At 39.5% G+C, this 22,653-nt stretch overlaps 2 protein-coding genes across 2 annotated transcripts; one reads left to right on the forward strand and one right to left on the reverse strand.

Moving 5' to 3' along the window:
- Positions 1-3,927: 3,927 nt before the first annotated feature.
- Positions 3,928-5,646, forward strand: LOC102804553 (zinc finger protein 862-like). The gene has a single exon (XM_006817803.2). It carries the CDS (start codon positions 3,928-3,930, stop codon positions 5,644-5,646), a length of 1,719 nt encoding a protein of 572 aa, XP_006817866.2.
- Positions 5,647-6,223: 577 nt separating this feature from the next.
- On the reverse strand, positions 6,224-11,809 carry LOC146728620 (uncharacterized). Its single transcript, XM_085496114.1, has one exon. The coding sequence runs from the start codon at positions 11,807-11,809 to the stop codon at positions 6,224-6,226; it is 5,586 nt and encodes a 1,861-aa protein (XP_085352240.1).
- Between the last annotated feature and the right edge of the window lie 10,844 nt (positions 11,810-22,653).

Here is a 22,653-nt window from a genome sequence, read left to right on the forward strand (position 1 = left end):
TCAGCTGTCTGTAGGTACGAAGTTTATTTTTGTGATTAGTGCCTTTATTGTCATTATGCATTGTTTCTGTGCAGTGTTTTTCAAACATATTTTTTAGTTTTTTTTGTAGCTATTGCAAGTATTGCAGAACTTGTCACCAACATTCTCTTTATCCGATCATCACAGGTATTTGTCATTGTAATACCAGAAATGTGTATATTTTTGTGAATAAACTTGGTATGATGCAACTGGTCATTTTGTGGTTACATTTATTCAAAAGTAATATGCCTGATAGTTTAACAGAAATAAAGTTTTCAGACTTAAAAAATATCGCGCGAGTTACGCCCTCTACGATGATCAGCTTAACGTTTGTTGCAGTCCGAAGGAGGCGCCATTCACACCTCAGTACATGTCAGGCTAATCCAAAATAATCAAAAAAAAGGTGAAACAGACCTGTAAAACGTGGGGGGGGGGACATTTCGACCTACAATTCACTCAATAGTATAGAGATTATTGGACTGAAATGCCCTTTCTACGACTTTCTTATTTTTCTAGTTTGATCAGTAATTTCCAGACTTCACCGATATAAATAATTATATGTTTAATGGCAGCATAAAATGGCCAGAAATTATATTTATCTATATTTAACCAGGATAGTCCATTCATTTTCTTCCCGAAGGAGTTCTATGGTTTCCAATGGAAATCAAGAATGGAATGGAATAGATAAATAACTACTAGCAAACCCCCAGAGTAGTAAAGACTAAACCAATATAATAAGAAGCGTAACACAATCTGGCTTCATCACAAATATGTTATAAACAGGAATGTTGTCAAACATCATTTGTGAAACAGAAATGTCAAATTTATAGTTAATGGTCAGTCTTTTAAAAACCATTCTGAATGTTACAGGTTTATACATACAAAATGTGCATATATAAATCAAATTTGTTTTTTTATGGTATGACCGTATTTCATATTTATGAATCATGTTAGTGAAAGCAGACCATTTACTTCCAGAGTCACTTTATTTAAATAACGCAAAATAACAAGTTATTAAATTGAAAGTAGGAACAGAATTAAGTAGTCGGTAATGTTGAAAACTCCCCATGCATATAGTGTACTTCTATCACTGCCACACATGCTTTTTTATATGATACCTTTGGCGCAAACACAAAGTTACATTGCTATTGAGGAAAATGTAGAAATATTGATCAGTCAGGATGGCAATAGATCAGTCTACCCCCTTCAGAGCTAAAAAACACAAAAAGTCAAAATCACAACAATTTGTTAACTATGGAAATGCCATAAACGAAGGGCAAATCAAAAACTACATACTGTAGAATACTTTATTTGCGCTTGGAATTTATTTCCGCCATTTTAGTCGAAGGGATCATTTTGTGAAAATAAAATCCAGCGAATATACTTTTTTCTTATATTTCACATTCAGCTCATCAAAATTCCGTGAAAATAAATTCAATACAAAACGCCCAAAAAGCTTTTTCAGCGAAAATCAATTCCAGCTAAAATAAAGTATTTACGGTGTTACTCTATTATCTAAATAGATGGTACTTTTAACTAATCTTCAGCCAAGTGAGGAAATCCTGCCTTTTTCAGGACTTGCTTGTGTTTATTTGTTAAAGCAAACTGAACTGTGATTGGCATTACAACAAGTAAAGGTTCAAAGTTGGGTTGAATTGTTCGCACACAATGTAAACTCAGATGATAGTAAGCATTTTGCTTTTTTTCCCCATTAGATATGTACCACTTGTTTGAAGCTCTGTTATAGCAAGGCCTGACTTCTGGGTGCTTAATTATCAAGTCGTATGGCTCCGTTTTCTCTTTATTACTGTACGAGTCATTGCATCCATAACACTTTGAAATTAATCCATGTAAAAATACAATTTCATAAGTATCTCTATCTGTGTCAATTGCTGTATATAGTTTCAGCTGTTCGGGGCTGGAAGTTTCTAACATTACATGTGCAGGTGTCTGCGTGATCTTATAATTTTCTAATTTTGTTACAATTTCTCTTATTTCTTTTTGGTTATAACTAAACTGTAACATAATCTTGTCCTTTTCTCTATACCCAAGAAGTAACAGAACAAAGAGCCGATGCTTGCAGGCCACAACCCCTTGTCGAATAGAATTTTGACTATCAGCAAATGGACAATTGCATCTCGGCATTTCAGCAAGTGTAATAAAATATATGTTCTCATCACTGCCTTCAATGCACAGAGATGCCTGTGTTGGAGAATTTACCTCAATCTCAGTCATTTTATAGTTGAACATTAGTTTGGCTTTTTGAAGAGAGGCATTTAAACTATTACTTATGTTCACTCTGGTTCTTCCTTTTGGCCTTATATCAATATCTCTACCCTTATCTGCTCGATGAGATGCTTCTGGATTCGACTGAAAAGTTGATGTAGATGGCATAAGTGGACCACCATTTCCATCATACTGAGTATCTAGTTCCTTCATTAGCACATTCACCGTTTTATCTTCCTTTTTTCTTTTCTTTTTTGTTTTACCGCATAGGATGGGCCTTTACCACTTTTGGCCGTGCCTTCACAATAGCTTATAATTTGTTGCCCATATTTAAATGAATCAGCAACATCATATACAGCTGCCTCGGGTAATGTGATATCTGAACCACCACTGAGTGTCATGGATGCATGACTTGCCTCTGCTAGATTTGTATTGGGGCATGACAATGGTTTATGTCGGTACGCTTCCATGACATGATGACGTCTTTTGTCCCACCAATGTAACCATCGAAGTAATCCGGAATTTCCACTCTCTTTGATGAAAGTTTCTATTTCCCTGTAGTATGTCATATACTCATTCACTGTGACAGAATACACAAGTTCATTTACAAGAGATTTGAATTTTGTTACTGTATAGTTTTTGTTTAACTGTCTCATAAAAGCACTGTTGGCATGTCGGAGAGCACACTGCATAAGATGTAGACGACAACTTACAACATTTTCATCACAGTATTGTCTTACAAATCTTTTTTCATGACTACAATGAAGAGCACCATCTTCATCAAGCATCCAGCCTGCAACAGGTTTGATGAACTGTTTAATAGCAGAGTTTGTAAAGCTGGACATCATTTCATCAAACATTTCTAGGAACAACTCTACTGTTTCACTATTTTCTTGTTCACAGTCCATTCGGGCTAACCAAACGACCCTTTTCAACAAAGGATGGTAAGTACTCACACTAACACTTTTGAGTTTATGTCTCTTTGACTTTACTCTGTTGTGCTTAAAATCCATGAAACACCATTCATCACACATCATGTGTTCTGTATCCATAATATGTGTGGCTGTTTTCAGTCGCTCCACAGATGACTTGATGACGTAAGTTTGATACTGTTCTGGACAGTTGGTTTGAAACTCGTGTTTAGAAATTTTACCATCTTTGCAGGTTGACTGAATTACAAACCACCAGCCTAGGAAGTTGCGAGTACCTACTCGCAAATGCGCCTAAAAAATACGTCTATGCGAGTAAAAACTTTTAAATATCCGCATTTAGCTTGCAGTTTTCAGAAACTACTCGCATTTTGCGAGTGAAAATTGAAGCAGCTGAAACATGCCGTGCACGCGTCAGACTAGACGAGATACCGAGCATCTTTGAATAGTTAACGATGTACTCGGAAAGTCTAGTTTCAGGCGCATGGCAAGTGTCATGTTGCAATTGAGAGCGTACAAGCCAAAATAAAAAAAATAGTAACATTGTAAATATGTGATTGGCAGTTTTTGTTTCTAGTCAAAATACGGGCATACAGTTTTTTTTAAATGAACGGCGGTTTACACTGTCGGCGGCTCTTTGATTGTCAACAAAATAATTTTCATTGGCTAATGTGACTGCGTTTTTCAGTCTCAAGTCGCGTTGGAAACATTGATAATCTAAGTCACACTGTCGCTTTCTCCGCTCGAACAAGACATGGCGAATAAGCAGATTACTAATTTCTTTCGGCCGGTTGAGCAGAACGAAATTCCAACAACTAACACCGGGACATCAGATCCTACATCCTCGCATCTAGCCACAAAACGGAAGATTGCATGGGATTCAATTTTGGGCACGAGTACGCGATCAAAATCTCGGAAGCCAAAACAAGATGGAAAAATTGTGAGATGGATCGAGCAATTCGAGTGGTTAGACGTTGACACAAGTGAAGGCGGCCGACAACTCGAGGCTGGCAACATATATCGAGTATGGTGTAAATGGTGTCGATCGACACGAGAGAAGACAGATTATGCCTCAGAACGTGGTAAACTGGTCGAAAAAAAAGAAAGTCTGACCGAACATAGCGCCTCATCAAGACACATTCACGCACGTGATAAATTCTTTGCCGGACCTGTTGAAACAAGTTCACTCGCCAAAGCATTCCGGAAATCAGCTGACCACAGTGTTGATAAAACTGTAGCTGAATTGAAAATTAAGTTCAACATAGCATATATGATTGCTAAACATGAAATGCCGTATTCGATGTTTCCAAAGTTACTGCTACTTCACCGTAAAAATGGAGTTGACATAAACCCAACATACGATAATACACACAAGTGCGCTGAAATTATAGCGAATATCGCAGATGGAATGAGAAGGGAGTTATCGAGCAGTATTAAAAATGCCAACTACATTTCCATTCTTATCGATGGTGACACCGATAACGCTGCAAAGGAATGCGAAATCGTGTACGTACGACGTGTCGACAAAAATGGGAAGGCGACAGTGAATCTGCTCGGGCAAAATGTGGTTGAACACGCACTTGCAGATGGCGTACTGAGTGCCACCAAAGCTTTGTGTGAATATGTTGACGAACGTTGGAGCACAAAATTAATTGGTTTTTGCGCAGATGGGGCAGCAGTAAACCTGGGAAGAAACAGAAGTGTCTCTACTTTGCTTCGTGACGGCGTGGCTAACTATTTGGTGTCAATCCATTGCATGCCGCACCGCCTGGAACTTGCGATGTTAGCCGTTCAAAAAAACGTTGCTATGGTGAGGAATGTACACGATGTCTTGAATATGATATGGAAAACATACCATTATTCACCCAAGAGTTACAGGGAACTTGGATCGCTTGCTATGGAATTAGGGGTGAATGTTTATACTCCAAAGTCAGTTACTGGTACAAGATGGGCGCCACACGTGGAACGAGCGTTACGTATTTTTCTATCAACGAAACAAGTCGATAAAAACAATCCAACTTCGGCAGGTCAGTACGCCGCTGTATTAGCCCACAGTGAACATCTTGCTTCAACAACACGGAACGCGGACATCAAAGGTCGGGCTACAAAAGTTGTACGTACAATGACCACCCTGAAATTCGCTGCATTTTGCCATTTTTTGTTAGATTTATTTTCGGAGATTGCAACGTTGAGTCGCACACTACAAACAAATGACGTGATTCTCACTCAGGCAATACAAGCTGTTAAATCGTGTATCGCGACAGTTGAGTTAATGAAAATGCAGCCTGTTGAAAATGGTTCCCTGGAGAAGTTCAAGGAAATAATGAACACTGAACAAATAAATGAGGATGATGCCAGTACAGATGACGAATTGGAGCAAGTTACTTTCCAAGAAATCAAACTAAAAGGACGCCCAACTCAAATAATGACACAGTTACAAGCTGACATAAATAACACATGTGTTGGGGAGTAAATGTAGTGTGTAGCAGTTAACTCCCCGGGGTAGGATTCGGGAAGACTATACCGGAACAGAACCAGACAGATCAGTTGTATACAAAAAACACAGTGATGGTTTATTGCCAGATAGACTGATATAGTAAGTAGTAACAACAGATGAACCCTGGTGAAATACACAAATTCTGAGTATATATACTCTCTGAACGAGCGTGATAGAAAACACAACTCTATAAAGTAGTAATCGTAACGCAAATATAAATTGGCGGGAATGTGTACGATAGGTCAATAACATCTCGCCTGTGATAGGCTAAAATTAAAACAATCTGATTGGCTGAGAGATTTATCTCAGAATCCGAGACGTAACGTTACATGACTGCTTCTCTAAATTCTCCGCGCCTCAAAAATAAAAACATATGAAAATGTATGTCTACTACATTATCAATGAAATCATGTACCTCGAACAATAATAACGGTATTGGATAAAAGATTCAAGTAAATAAAGTGTCCACGGAAGGCATTTCAGCCGACTGTCCATATTTATTTGGTTGAATATTACGAATAAAAACATAAAAATGAAATTGAAATTTCGAAAGTCACATTAAATCAGCAATTCTTATTCGGGCTGCCACGGCAGAATCCCTTGTTGGTCGCTTAGGAATAGTGTCACCAGTCATCTGGGTGGTGGTGACATCTTTGTCAGCGGTTAGTCCAATATTTTGTATTGTCTCTGCAGGTAATCTAACATCTGATTGATTATTACTTTCAGGCGACGTTAATTCCTTGGAAACAACTTCTAACGGATACAATTTATGTATCGGCCGATTGGTAGGTCCGTTAGCTGTATTTAACTCAGCGGATCTCACAAGTTGGTCGTTGCCGTAAACTAATTTAGTTACGGTGCCAAGATGCCATTTCTGGCGTTTATCCACATCACTGTGGATTATCACAACATCTCCAACTTTTATTGTATTCCCTTTACTTCCTGTAGTTGGGTGTCTCTCTCGAAGGGCAGTCAAATATTCGGTCGACCATCTTCGCCAAAATTGAGCATGTAATCTTGACAAGTGGACATAACGATTATTCATTTCACGGTGGTCTGAGAACTGATAAGTAGGATCGCGTATTTCGTCGTCAGTGACTTCGATATATGGCAATGAGGTCAATGTCCGCCCGTGAAGTAGGTGATTCGGAGTCAATGCTATGTTGTCATTAATACTTGATGACACGTACGTAAGGGGTCGATCATTGAGAACGGCTTCAATTTCTGTTACTAATGTTGAGAGTTCGTCGAATGTTATTAACGCTCGACCCAGTGTCTTCTTAATAGCATTTTTTGTTAGCCCAATTAATCTCTCCCAAAAACCTCCATACCACGGGGCACGTTTCGGTATAAAAGTCCATTGCACTCGGTGTGCAGCGAGAAAGTCTCGGACTTCCGGTGTATCAAATAGAGTGCGAATTTCATCAGCCGCGGAAATGTAGGTCGATGCATTATCAGACAACATGCGACTTGGAAGTGAACGTCTGGCAGCAAATCTTCTGAATGCGTGCATGAACGTTTTTGTTGACAAATCAGGCACAAGTTCGAGGTGAATCGCACGTGTCACCCCGCAAGTAAATAAACAAACGTACGCTTTATCGCGTGTTCCATCAGCTGATTTCGTAAATAGATTTCCCGTGAAATCTACACCAGTTATAGTGAAAGCAGGGACAATGTTCACTCGGTAACTCGGCAACGGTGCCTGAACTGGGTTTGCGTACGGTTTCCCTGTAACTTTATTGCATTTCACACACTTATGAATGACGTTACGCACAATAATCCGTATTTTAGGTATCCAATATTTCTGTCGTATATGCGTCACTGTAGATTGAACTCCTTCATGACACATCAGATAGTGTGCTTTCCAAATGATCAAGTCCGTTAGTTTGTGATGCGAGGGTATTAATGCTGGAAATTTCGTCACAAAATCTAATGCAGCATTATGGATTCTACTTCCACAGCGGAGTATATTATCTTCGTCCACGAACAAATTCAGTTGTTGAACGATGGGAGCACATCGAGTTAAATTAAATTTAACGGATTGGATTGTATCGCCGTAGTATTGACGTTGAATATGTTTGACCCACATATTTTCAGCGCGGTTCAGTTCATCAGCGGTTATCATTCCAGTGTTTATATCGTTAGATTTAATCCGGTTGATAAAACGTAGCACATAGCTGGTCACACGTAATAATTTGTCCAAATCGTTATATCTGGAAATATCCATAATACGATGAATTCCCCGATCAGTAGGATTAGTAACAGCACACGATTGATTATCAATAGTATTTTCCCGTGCTGGAGTAGTGATAATTCCAACATCGTGGGCAGGTAGTTCATTGACCCCACCTCTCGTGCGTGGGTTAATTAGATCAGTTTCATTTGGCTCAATCGCAGAATGCAATACATTTGCATCAAAGGCAGGACAACTCGGCCAATCGCTTGTTGTTGGTAGCCATTTTGGGCCTTTCCACCACAAATCAGAATTTTCCAGGTTTTCGTAGGTAATCCCTCTGGTTAGTAAGTCAGCGGGATTTTCTTCGGTGGGACAATATTTCCTAGTAGACTGAAATTCACAAATTTCATCCACACGATTTTTCACGAAGATCGGCAGTTTCTTGCCACTATTTAACCAGTGAAGCGTGATTTGGCTGTCTGACCACAAATAGAAATTAGTAATGTTATACGTGTCAGATAGCGCATCTTTGACATATTTACTGAGACGTGTAGCAATTAATGTTGCCATAAGTTCCAATCTTGGTAGCGTAGTTTCGGTCATTGGCGCGATTCTGGTTTTCGCCATCACAAAGGAAGTTTGTTGTGCACATCTTAGGTAGATCACCGCACCATATGCTTTGGGACTGGCGTCGGCGAAAGCGTGTAATTCGAACTCGGCATCAGGATTGACTTCAGGGAAATATTGACGTTTCACCTGAATATTTCTTGCATCGTTAAGATCCTCAGCAATATGCATCCACGTCGAACATAGGTCCGAGTTAAGCGGTTCGTCCCAGCCTAGTTCGAGTTTCCATAACAACTGTATGAATAACCGGGCTTTAACGTGGACTGGAGTTAGGTAACCAATCGGGTCGTATAACGCGGAAGTGAAACTGACAACGTCGCGTTTCGTAATTAGATCAGTTAATAGCGGTACATTATTAACTTTGGGGTAGGTCAACTTATCCGATTTTGTCGACCATCGCATTCCCAAAACAGACACAGTTTCGGCGGGCTCATTGAGGTTGTCGCGTTTGGAAAGTTCGTTCAATTGTTCACAATTAGAAGACCACGCCCTGAGTTTAAATCCGCTCGTCGTCATTAGCTTGTTGGCTTCTTTATAGTATTTTATGGCATTTTCCGTAGTATCAACACCATCGATCACATTATCAACATAAATATTGTTCTTTAATGTTTTGGCTGTAGAAAGTGTGTTGTTGGCGTCTAAATGCGTTTTTATAACCGCATTTAAGATAAACGGCGAGCAAACAGCGCCAAACAATACTGTTTTAAATTGTAATGTTATGAATTTACCTTCTGGGTCAGACGCGTCTAACAGCCACAGAAATTTCGTGAATTTCCTCTCGTCTTCTTCCAATCTAACATTCAGAAAGGCCTTTTCAATGTCACTCGTTAATGCAATGTTATTTGAGCGAAATCGTAGTAGAATGGCTGGTAGGTCATTTATCAACGATGGGCCGGTTTGTAGACAGTCATTCAAGCTCGGAAAGCTAGCACCCTGACTACAACTGCAGTCATACACAATTCTAATGGGTGTAGTTGCCGAGTCCTTCTTTATCGCTCTATGCGGTAAATAGTGTCCGATTCTTGTATCGTCTTCGTTAACTTCTTCGATGAAATCACGACGTCGTTGCTCGGCGATGATGTCATCATACTTTTTGATTACATCGGGTGTTAGTCGGCGAATCATGTTACGTGTACGGTTCACAGTAACACTATAGTTCGTCGGCAGTGGTGGGTGATCCTCTTTCCATGGTAGTCGTGCGACGTATTTTCCTTGGTCGACCCTCAGATGCGTGTCTTTATACGATTCGTAGCTCATACGTTTGTCAGTTTCCGGTCTTTCTTTAATTCCAATTAGTTCCAAGTCCCACACATTTTGGACTTTTGCGTCGTCGCCTCGGCGAGTATATTGAATATCCACGTTATCAACAATTTCGCGGCCATTTTCCGTTACAATAGTATTCTTGGTAACATAATTGTCCGGAGTAGAAATCATGTGAAGCATACGTACATTAGGATCCACTGTATTAGTAGTTCCAGAGGGCCCGGAGAGCAAATATCCAAATTTGGAGGATACGGCGGTTGGACCGACCATACCAGAAATTACTTGAGATCCAACGTAATTCCAATATTGATCAGCCCCTATTAATATATCAATAGGAAGTTTCTCATCATCAGAAACTGGATGAGCGAAATGTAATCCCTTCAAATAGCTCATGTTATGAATTTCCTGGGAAATGTGATTAGTCAAGTCCGAAGATATTTCAGGTATAATCATTGCGTCGATCGTCGAGGTATTTCCATTCAATTCATGTGCGGTTAACTCAGTGAATGCCATGGCGCGTACATTGGACGTTTTGTCGCCAAATGTTGATAGTTTGATGTGCTCGCGGCGTGTCGTTTTCGCGGACAACTCTCGGGCAAATTTCTCTGTTGTGAATGTCATATTTGCCCCTTCATCGAAAAGAACAACAGCGCGTATAGGATTTCCGTTCCCGGCTGATATCGGCACAAGCGCGGTTTTCAACAGCACGGGTCCGATGGCGGTTTTCTTATTTAGCAAAGGGTTAGCTTTGGTCAGGGTCACGGTGATTTCAGAAGTAGTAGTTGACGATGTAGATGACCGTTCAGGCTTGTTCGCGTCGTAGTGTAGAGCGGTATGATGGCGTTTCTTGCAGACGCGACACGAGTATTTCGATTTGCACTCAGAAACTCTGTGCTTACCGAAACAATTGAAGCAAAGTCGATCTTTCTTAACAATGTCCAGTCTCTTACGTGTATCAGTAATTATCGTACAGTTCGATGCGAAGTGCGTACCCTTGCAAAAGGGACACGTTTGCGGTCTCTTTTTCGTTGACTGTGCTGTTGTGTGAAACGCAGCGGTTAATTCCGGCTGCAATGTATCATTCATGGTGAATAAACCGTCTATTGGCTTACCGGCTTGCAGTGTGTCTATTTCACGTAGAATTGCTTTGCGTAGGTCAGGTAAGGTCCAGGCTGAACTACCATGATCTCTGGCAATCTGTTTGCGTATGCTTGGAGGTAGTTTCTCTCTTATCATAGGAACTAAAAGTTCGCCATAGGTAAGCTCATCCTTCCCTAACGATTGTAGTCCTCGGACGTGACTCTCGAGTGAGTCATAGAAGTGTCTCAAACTGTTCGCGTCATCCACGGGTTTACTTAGATTCCATAACGCAGTCATATGGGTGTCAATAATTAGATGCTTTTGTCCGTATCTTTCCTCTAGTAGCTCGATCGCGTGTGAGTAGTTAGCATCCGTCAGCGTCAAACCGCCGACAGTTCTTGCAGCTTCATCTTTCAACATACTTCGTAAATAAACAAACTTTTGAATGTTATCTAAGGTAGTGTCAGAGTGAATGGATGACTTGAAGATATCAAAGAAACTTGCCCATTCTAAAACATTACCGGAAAAGGTTTGTAATTCGATCTTTGGTAGCGCGACTGTTTTCCGCGTTGGATGTGGTTGAGTGTTACTGCTGTTTGTTGTCTCAGGCGTCGTCTTCAGTCTGTTCTTTCTCACAAACATGGCGATATTGTGATTGCGTTCATATATATCAGCTTGATAGTCACCGGACGTTTCGTTTTCCGCATCAAAGTCTTCGTCTGAGGTGAGATCCAAAATGTTAACTTCTAGGTCGGCAAGTAGATGGAACTTACTTGTAAGTTGATCATTAAGCCCTTCCAGCGTGTCGAGCGTGGCCTGTTTATCGGCGCTGTCTTCTTCGTACTTGGCCGTGAGTGCATCGGCTTTGTTGAATAGTCTGGTCATCTGTGAGCGTTGACCTCGACGCGATCTTTTTAGTTTCTGTAACGCTGCAGCTTGTTGATCACCATTGGCGTTTTCTCCTTGCCCGGCGGGTTGTTCTGACTCCGGCATCTTGCTTGTAGATCCTGGTCTCGGCACCAAAAATGTTGGGGAGTAAATGTAGTGTGTAGCAGTTAACTCCCCGGGGTAGGATTCGGGAAGACTATACCGGAACAGAACCAGACAGATCAGTTGTATACAAAAAACACAGTGATGGTTTATTGCCAGATAGACTGATATAGTAAGTAGTAACAACAGATGAACCCTGGTGAAATACACAAATTCTGAGTATATATACTCTCTGAACGAGCGTGATAGAAAACACAACTCTATAAAGTAGTAATCGTAACGCAAATATAAATTGGCGGGAATGTGTACGATAGGTCAATAACATCTCGCCTGTGATAGGCTAAAATTAAAACAATCTGATTGGCTGAGAGATTTATCTCAGAATCCGAGACGTAACGTTACATGACTGCTTCTCTAAAACATGTGATGAAACCGTACATGCTCTGAAAACACGATTTGACAACTTGTTGGGTACAGCAAATGCAGAGGGGCCAGCTAAAGCTGTCTACTGTTTGTCTGTGCTGTTCAATCATGATGCATGGCCAGATGATGTTACCAGGCTTATGGTATATGGGCAAGAAGAATTAGCTTTCCTTTTGCAATGGTTTGGTCCAATCTTAGAGAAAAACGGGTGTATTGCATCAAATGTACCTGCTGAGTGGAGGCAACTAAAGCTTCTGGTGTTTAATCAGTTTCGTGATAAAACGCAGTCATCTCTATGGGCCCTGTGCTTAACAAAAACGCCGTATTGTGATAATTATAAGAATGTACTCCACCTGTGTCAGATAATGATCGCACTGCCAGTAACCACAGCCCAGTGTGAACGTGGCTTTTCTGCACAAAGGCGTATCAAGAATGAACAGCGTAATAGACTGCATCCAGAAAGTGTCAGTGATCTAATACGTATCAGCCTGGAAGGGCCTAGCATGGCTGAATTTGATCCTTCAAATTCTGTTCACATATGGATGCATGAATCAGTGCGGGCCAGACGACCAAATGTGAAACTGATGTGGCCTGATAACATCGTACATGCAGTCTCCGACCAGGATACAAATCAAGACTTTTTGTAACAGAACAGTATCTCTCATTACAGTATGTCATTATTGTAGTTATTTACGCATGAAACAATTTTGCTCCTAAAATTTTAGGTTTAGGAGCATTTTGCTCCTAATTTCTTAGTGCTTAGGAGCATTTTGCTTTTTGCCAAAAAGTTAACTTCCTAGGCTGACCACATACCATTTCGTTGTTCTTTTATTTGATATCTGTATAATAAATAGTTATCGTTGTATAGCACTGTTGGCATGTCGGAGAGCACACTGCATAAGATGTAGACGACAACTTACAACATTTTCATCACAGTTATGTCTTACAAATCTTTTTTCAAGACTACAATGAAGAGCACCATCTTCATCAAGCATCCAGCCTGCAACAGGTTTGATGAACTGTTTAATAGCAGAGTTTGTAAAGCTGGACATCATTTCATCAAACATTTCTAGGAACAACTCTACTATTTCACTATTTTCTTGTTCACAGTCCATTCGGGCTAACCAAATGACCCTTTTCAACAAAGGATGGTAAGTACTCACACTAACACTTTTGAGTTTATGTCTCTTTGACTTTACTCTGTTGTGCTTAAAATCCATGAAACACCATTCATCACACATCATGTGTTCTGTATCCATAATATGTGTGGCTGTTTTCAGTCGCTCCACAGATGACTTGATGACGTAAGTTTGATACTGTTCTGGACAGTTGGTTTGAAACTCGTGTTTAGAAATTTTACCATCTTTGCAGGTTGACTGAATTACAAACCACATACCATTTCGTTGTTCTTTTATTTGATATCTGTATAATAAATAGTTATCGTTGTATGTATTAACACATTTATTTTGGAGTTCATCTAATTTTTTTGATGCTACTTGGCTTCCAAGTGTCCTGTATTTCATATTTCTTGCTTGCATTTTGTCATACAAATTGAATGCAGTTTCTTCTATATCTTCACGACACTTTGCATTTTGCACAGCATTCATTAAAATCTGTGAAGATAGCTCACATGGTTTTTTATTGGGATTGTTTTTCACTGCTTCCTGCATTTCAGAAGGGAATGTAGGTCGCTTCACAGGGTTACAAGTATGTGCGCCATAATGGTAAATAGTTACGGTATTGCTATTTTGGGGGAATTCCCATATTTTTACAGTATTGCATGCAAAATATTTCATTTTGCGCTCACATTCTGCGCAAACAATATCTTTGTCCTGTTTCAGATAATGCCTTGAATTGCAAGTTTCATAATATGTACGAAATGGGCACTGATAATTTACACATTTGTAACTTCCTTTACACACAGATCGTAAACGTCTCCCATGTTTTTTTGTGAAAGCTTTGGTAAATGACCTATTATAGCGTCTCCAGTTTCTCCCATCTAAAGTACTTTTCATGGTATTGCCTGGGGTTGGGTCATATTTTAGACGATAAGCACATGTCCCATCAATATCATATGGCAATTTGTTAACAGCTTTTGGTGTCAGGAATGAAAATTCATTTGCTGGTATTACCCTTCCTTTTACTGGAACATTTCCCTCGTCAGACCATTCAGAAGCAGCACTGTCACTGCTAAGAGGTTTATACATGTCATTTTCATTACCTTATCCCTGATTTTTGGAAGATAATTCATGAAAAGCTGCAGGGGAGGATGTGAGATCAATGAAAATATTCCCAGCAACAGGAGATTCAGTGAGATCAATCACTTGGTTGCGAATGTCCGAATTATTATCTGATATTACACTCATACAATTTGTCTTTTTTCTCCATTTCACAGTTTCATCATCAGAACTTGAAATGTTCTTTTGCCTGTCACTGATGCAACCATAATTCATGTCTCCTGAATCAGTATCTGATGTTAGTACCATCGTACGTTTTCTTGCCTTTCTTTTCAATTTCACACTTTCATTATCAGAACTTGAAATATCCTTTTGCCTGTCACTGATGTAACTATCATTCATGTCTCCTGAATCAGTATCTGACGTTAGTACCATCGTACGTTTTCTTGCCTTTCTTTTCAATTTCACACTTTCATCATCAGAACTTGACATATTCTTTTGCCTGTCACTGATGTAACTATCATTCATGTCTCCTGAATCAGTATCTGATGTTAGTACCATCGTACGTTTTCTTGCCTTTCTTTTCAATTTCACACTTTCATCATCAGAACTTGACATGTTCTTTTGCCTGTCACTGATGTAACTATCATTCATGTCTCCTGAATCAGTATCTGATGTTAGTACCATCGTACGTTTTCTTGCCTTTCTTTTCAATTTCACACTTTCATGATTAGAACTTGACATGTACTGTTGCCTATCAATGATGCAACCTTTCTTCACATCTACTGAATCAGTATCAGACAATTTTCCTTACTTTCATGTTGATCACCGTTACTTAAAATATTTCTATTATCTTGCAGCTCTCTCAATGCATTACCACATTCTAAAGAAAAAAAGTATACAAAAAAGTCTAAGATATATCAAAACACACACAATTTGGATGCCATATTTATAGGACTAGGAATCCATACAGTTAACAATAATGTTGTCGGCTGTGGATGTCGTGTACAGAGTGAAGTGGAAGATACTCATAGCCCCCACTTGTCTTGTTGATTTGTTTTGAATTCAAAATATTCCTATAACCTGGTTAAGGGTGGGTCAGTTTGTATTTACATTGGTCAAGTTATCTCAGAAACAAGTCATTGTCAATGACACGTCCCCGTTCCGTTCATATTTGAGTGACATATACATTCAAAGCAGATCATGACCGAAATGCACCTGCATATGTACAACACGTTGTACTAAATCTGAACAAAATCCATCCATGTATGACTGAGATCCGGTTCCGAAATTGTGAAAATACGTGATTTTGATGCATTTTCGGCCTTAAAATGGCCGCTATTCGGCTATCGTTAATCGGATCATGAAAAAATGCATGTGCATATGTGCCATATAATGTGAGATACAGGTGATCACGAACGCACACAGGGCAAAACATAAGTCCCCGTTTTCGGACTACATCCGAACGGAGACTAATAATGACAGAGACAAAATGACTGGAATTTGATATTGCTGCCGGACAGCCATATGTCACTTTGTCTTTATACAATGTCAAATTCAAGAAATAACAGGCAAACCAAAACATTTTGAATGCCAGATCACAGTTTGATACAAGTAAATGAAAAAAAAAATAATAGAGAAAAGTCATGTGGGGTGGCTATATTGATGATTGAGGGTGCTGTGCAAATTGGTGCACAGTAATAATAATAAAAAAAGATTCAAGAGGTTGCATAAAGAATCTATAAAAATGTTTCCTTAAAAGCATATGAGGGCACTATATCAGTGATAGAGGGCGCTGTACATCACAGGAGCTAAAAGTATATTGACATGCATATGTAAGCTTGGTTACTATGTAAAAGGCCAGATTCTCACATACAAAATGACCACCAGGCAGCCATATTTGATCAAATCAGGAAATAAATCCATGTGCATATGTATACCTCCTCACTGTGTCTTTGTACCTAGTATCATTGAAATCAGTCAAGGCATCTCTGAGAAATATCAATGAACAGACAAAAGCCATGATTGACAATCAAATGACTGCCAGTCGACCATATTTGATCATTTCATAAAAGTAAAACAATGTGCATCTGTATGGGTGGTCCCTGTGCCATCTCAGTGAAATTACTCTGGACAGACGGACGGACTGACTGACAAATGCAAAACTACAAGCCCCCTACTGGACTTTGTCCAGTGGGGAGCCAATAAGTGACCTTGATATGTTGATGTCATTTTCATTAACACTGGAATAAATAACATCAGTGTTTCCTCTGGCTTATTTGCTTGTTTAACCATTGTGGCTAACTATTAATAAATATTGTAAGCCAAACAAATGTTAAACTGATTATGAGATAACAAACTAAATATAACACTGCATACATGAGCATAACTTTGTATATTATCATTTTAGCCACAGACAGTTATTAGCCAGTTTGGCTAAACAGCTGTGTACACTTTTAGCCACTTGACCAGTTTATTAGCCATTTGTATGTCTAGTGAGTGGCAGAGGAAACACTGTACAATACAGTTATGTTGGCTTAGATATGCAAGTGTGTTTGAAAGAGATGTCCATATCAAAGTGCAGTGATATTTAGTGTGGTGATATGGACAAAATCATGCTAGCCATCTTCAAGAAATAACTTTTATTTTTACAGGAATTAGCCACTTTTGATTAAATATGGGAACAAATTTAAATGCACATCTATTGTTAACCATTTTATCATTGCACAAGGATACAACAAAATTGGTATTTTTCAAGAAATGAAGATGGACAGAGCAAAGCCCGGATTCTGACATTAAAATAACCACAACTTTGCCATATTTGATCAAATTATTTAGGAAACAAAGAGATGTGTCATCATTCAGGAAATTATTATGGACACAGACAAATTACAAGTCCCCATCTCAGATTTTGTACAAATCTTTGTAAAAGGATATGCATAAAAAGGCAAAATTGGCGGTTGTTTCAGAAACAAAATTGTCAGCCTGAGCCAGACAAAATAAAAGTAGTTTAATTTTTTTTAATAAACAATTACCAAACTGGACTTTTTATACACATAGTGTAACAGCTACATCCAAATGTAAATATTGTGAATAAAAAATATATATGCTTTAAATATGTACCTGTTGTGCATTCTTCCAAGGTAACAATTTTAAGAACAACTGAAGGCACTGAACAAAACACTTGCTGCAAAGTCTGATTAGCCTGTCCACTCCCAAGCGAAATACTTGATGTTTCCAAGAAGCAATCCAACTCAATAAAGTTGAAGAGAGCTTCAACATTTGAGTCACTCTGGAAATATGATGCTGTCCAGGGGTTATTATTACGCAAGAATCTCACTAAAATTACACCACTGAAATAAAGCATACAATATTAATTACATAAAAGTTGTACAGTATATGCAAATAGTAATGATCATCACATATAATGTAGAACATGAAATTTGCACAGTTCTATTTCCACATAATTCACAGGAGAAGCTCTGGATTTTTTTAAACAAGGGAACAGGGGCGCAGCGCCCTCATGCCATGGCCATGTGCTCCCTTACCCTGGGGAGCAGATCCTTTGGCAACCATAAAATTCTCATTGACCAGGGATTACATGTGGCCACAGTCTTCAACTGTGACCTGTCTGTTAGTAATTTCGGCCCCAAGGAAGCCATAGAATGCTCCATTTAAACTTAGAATTATCAAAAACTCCACACCCTGGTAGGGAGAACCCTGTCTCCCCACTTGGTGGCTCCGCTGAATTGCAGTGCTCCCTCTTGCAGTTTTATTTCTAGAAAAACCCCTGAAGCTCTTGGCACAACATTAAAAATGTGTGAAAATTTAGTTTGTAGTTTGGTTTTCTACTTTTGACATGAAATGCTGTGAGTATTACAGGTTTTTGTAATGGCAAGACTTATTTTTGTGGGGAAAAAAACATTACATGTACCTGTGTATGAAAAAAATATATACCAGAAAACAAACAAAAAGTTGGGTTCATATGGCATGTCCTCAGTCTTAGGGCTGGATCTGTTGATTCCTGATGGGGAACCATGTTAGCTAAATGGCACTTATTTTTATTTTGCATAAATCAGCTGTAACTGATTTTCAACCACTGTGCCAGCTATCGAAATACCAAAATATAACAAATTCGATTTGAAACACGACAGATTTGATTCTATGTTTCATGTACTGATGATTTGGATTCACTGTATAAAAGCTCACTGCACTATTTAGATTTCTAGCTCCTTAATCAGTAAATAAAAAAAAACTCTCGTCCTCCCCTAAAAATTAAGAAGTCAAAAATGCTAACCAAATAACGTATTTTGCACGGCCTTACTTTAAAAATGTCCAGGTTCTGTAGGATTGAGGCATATTTAGATGGTGCTGCTTCTGCCCCACCCCCCCATCTAAAAAAATCATCCCAAAAACTGTCAGATTTTGAGCCCCATACGCCCGAAAATCTTCAGGAAACTCCAAACTCCATTTGTTGCTTATTCCCCCTAAAAATAAAATGGTTTATCGATTCTCAGTGTGATGCAGTAGTCAGATTATACTAGGCCTTTTTTATGGTAAATACTAGGATTTGGTATTTTATTTGGAACATACACAATAATAATGTTTGTGCAATGTCCAATAATTATACAAAAGTAAAATAGACATGTGGCTGAGGCATCTCTATCGTCTGTGTCATGTTTTCTGTAAACTTAATAGTTCAAATTCATTTCTTGGAAGTAGTTTTAAACTTTTATGGCCACACTCAACAAACGTACATTTTGTTATTGATATAAAATTTATATTTACATACCCAAATTTCGACATTTTCGTAGCTGCTGTTTTCTAGTCCCATCAGTAGGCAAGCGCGCGAACTGCGACAAGAACGTTGGTGGCGCAGTCTAGTCGAACATCGGATCGAAATATAATTTGGAAAATCGTGTTATTTTCGGGAAGTTTCGATGTCATGGTGTCAACGCTTTTCTACCTTGTGTTATTATATGAGTAGTAGGGGAATGTACCGGCGACTGACTAACTATGCCGATCCCACTTTAGGTAATTTTTTATTAGCCAAGAAACGTTCCGAGCGCCTGTGGTACAGTCCCGAAAATTCGCTGACCACGAGGCAAGTATAATCAGCGATAACGCAATGACGTCGCCAGAGAACACGGCCACTCTCAGGAAATCACATCAACTCCCGATGATTCTAGGCCCCTCGATCTGATGTTCGTCAAGTTCCTTGAGCTATACGTTGCGAAAGATCACTCGCCGCTTATCGATCAGTTCCTGAGTCGCATCAATTCGGTCATCGACGACACAGTCCAACGCTGTACGTCCACTAATTTGGTGCAACACAAGTTCGACAGTCACTCTGATTACTTCACGGCGTGGGAATAACATAAACTCGTCCGTGGGCTGCAACACCCTGAACTCAGTTCTTTCCTAGCTTTTCGTACGCCGACTTGATGCTTTCCTGAACACGTTCGTGTTCACGGTTTCAACACAATCCCGCTTTCAGCTGCTGCCATCTTTCACTCTGTCCTGCACCTTGCGCGCGGAGTCGCGTGACATCTTGGGACGCACCAATCACTGCCGTGCGTCTCAACGGGCGTCAATCATGAGGCCAAAACTTTTCCATGACGTCACAAATACGGGTTACCATAATAAATAACGCACGGGCCCGTAATAACAAGGAATATAAAGAAAACTACATAGATTTAAAGAAACAGTAAAATTTCCCTGGTTTCACACTCCCCCGGTCTGTCCAAGGATGCCATAGTGCACAGAAGCACTAGGGCATACCAAGGCAGACCCAAACGAAGCAGGGTAATGTGGAAACAAGGTCAACAAACTTGAAAAGCACAGCATTAGCGAAATCGTGGGCGTTATTCGATCGTCAATAGAACCTTTACATATAATGTCCTTAGAAATGTTTTCTTTAGAAATGTTTCAGAAGATAGAGACGTGTACACCTAATTGATTCACACTAGACAATACGCACACTCATTCAAACTCCTCACGAGTACCTGTTGGCCTTAGCCAGAACTAGAGGATATAGGGAATACCGAGCATTTCCATATTGCATCTGGCGTTTGAATATATAGGCAAGCCTCGCCACGGGCATCCAAGACGAACAGACAACAGGCAAGGTGAAAACTAATTCATGACAGTTCAGTAAAGCAATGTTGCAAGTATACGCTACCAAAATGATGGTAATACTGCAAACCGCAGATGCCAATCATGACGACAATGCACACCGCTCTGCAATCTCAAACAAGGCGACGGCTGATCAAACCGACCCTCTCTAACTGATACACTAATACACATTGGGTGACGGTATCTAAACAAGACAGTGGCAAAGTACTGAAAAGTGTGGCAAAGTACTAAAAACTTGTGGCAAAGTGCTGAAAAGTAGTGACAAAGTGCTGAAAAGTGTGGCAAAGTACTGACAAGTAGTGCAAAGTGCTGAAAAGTGTGGCAAAGTAATCAAAAGTAGTGGCAAAGTAGTAGCAAAGTACTGGAAAGTGTAGCAAAGTACTGAAAAATTGTGGCAAAGTGCTAAAAAGTAGTGGCAAAGTGGCAAAGTAATCAAAAGTAGTGGCAAAGTAGTAGCAAAGTACTGGAAAGTGTAGCAAAGTACTGAAAAATTGTGGCAAAGTGCTAAAAAGTAGTGGCAAAGTGCTGAAAAGTGTGGCAAAGTGCTGAAAAGTAGTGGCAAAGTGCTGAAAAGTGTGGTAAAGTACTGAAAAGTAGTGACAAAGTGCTGAAAAGTAAGGGCAAAGTGCTGAAAAGCGGAGCAAAGTGCCGAAAAATAGTGGCAAATTATTGGCAAAGTACTGAAAAGTGACGCAAAGTACTGAAAAGTTGTGGCAAAGTGCTGAAAAGTAGTGGCAAAGTGCTGAAAAGTGTGGCAAAGTGCTGAAAAGTAGTGGCAAAGTATTGAAAAGTGTGGCAAACTTCTGAAAAGTTGTTGCAAAGTGCTAAAAAGTAGTGGCAAAGTGCTGAAAATTGTGGCAAAGTGCTGAAAAGTAGTGGTTGAGTAGACGCAAAGTACTGAAAAGTTGTGGCAAAGTGCTGAAAATTGTGGCAAAGTGCTGAAAAGTACTCTCAAAGTGCTGAAAAGTGTGGCAATATACTGAAAAGATGTGGCAAAGTGCTGAAAAGTAGTGGCAAAGTGCCTGAAAGTGTGGCAAAGCACTGAAAAGTAGTGGCAAAGTGCTGAAAAGTAGTGGCAAAGTGCTGAAAAGTGTGGCAAAGTGCTGAAAAGTAGTGGTTGAGTAGAGGCAAAGTACTGAAAAGTGTGGCAAAGTACTGAAAAGTTGTGGCAAAGTGCTGAAAAGTAGTGACAAAGTGCTGAAAAGTGTGGCAAAGTACTGACAAGTAGTGCAAAGTGCTGAAAAGTGTGGCAAAGTAATCAAAAGTAGTGGCAAAGTAGTAGCAAAGTACTGGAAAGTGTAGCAAAGTACTGAAAAATTGTGGCAAAGTGCTAAAAAGTAGTGGCAAAGTGGCAAAGTAATCAAAAGTAGTGGCAAAGTAGTAGCAAAGTACTGGAAAGTGTAGCAAAGTACTGAAAAATTGTGGCAAAGTGCTAAAAAGTAGTGGCAAAGTGCTGAAAAGTGTGGCAAAGTGCTGAAAAGTAGTGGCAAAGTGCTGAAAAGTGTGGTAAAGTACTGAAAAGTAGTGACAAAGTGCTGAAAAGTAAGGGCAAAGTGCTGAAAAGCGGAGCAAAGTGCCGAAAAATAGTGGCAAATTATTGGCAAAGTACTGAAAAGTGACGCAAAGTACTGAAAAGTTGTGGCAAAGTGCTGAAAAGTAGTGGCAAAGTGCTGAAAAGTGTGGCAAAGTGCTGAAAAGTAGTGGCAAAGTATTGAAAAGTGTGGCAAACTTCTGAAAAGTTGTTGCAAAGTGCTAAAAAGTAGTGGCAAAGTGCTGAAAATTGTGGCAAAGTACTGAAAAGTAGTGGCAAAGTGCTGAAAAGTGTGGCAAAGTGCTGAAAAGTAGTGGTTGAGTAGACGCAAAGTACTGAAAAGTTGTGGCAAAGTGCTGAAAATTGTGGCAAAGTGCTGAAAAGTACTCTCAAAGTGCTGAAAAGTGTGGCAATATACTGAAAAGATGTGGCAAAGTGCTGAAAAGTAGTGGCAAAGTGCCTGAAAGTGTGGCAAAGCACTGAAAAGTAGTGGCAAAGTGCTGAAAAGTAGTGGCAAAGTGCTGAAAAGTGTGGCAAAGTGCTGAAAAGTAGTGGTTGAGTAGAGGCAAAGTACTGAAAAG

This window comes from Saccoglossus kowalevskii, chromosome 22 (assembly GCF_978046115.1).
Source record: "Saccoglossus kowalevskii chromosome 22, keSacKowa6.1, whole genome shotgun sequence".
In the NCBI taxonomy this organism is placed as follows: domain Eukaryota; kingdom Metazoa; phylum Hemichordata; class Enteropneusta; family Harrimaniidae; genus Saccoglossus; species Saccoglossus kowalevskii.

Coding starts and splice junctions, on each gene's coding strand:
- LOC102804553 (XM_006817803.2), top strand. CDS start 3,928: ATGGCGAATAAGCAGATTACTAATTTCTTTCGGCCGGTTGAGCAGAAC.
- LOC146728620 (XM_085496114.1), bottom strand. CDS start 11,809: ATGCCGGAGTCAGAACAACCCGCCGGGCAAGGAGAAAACGCCAATGGT.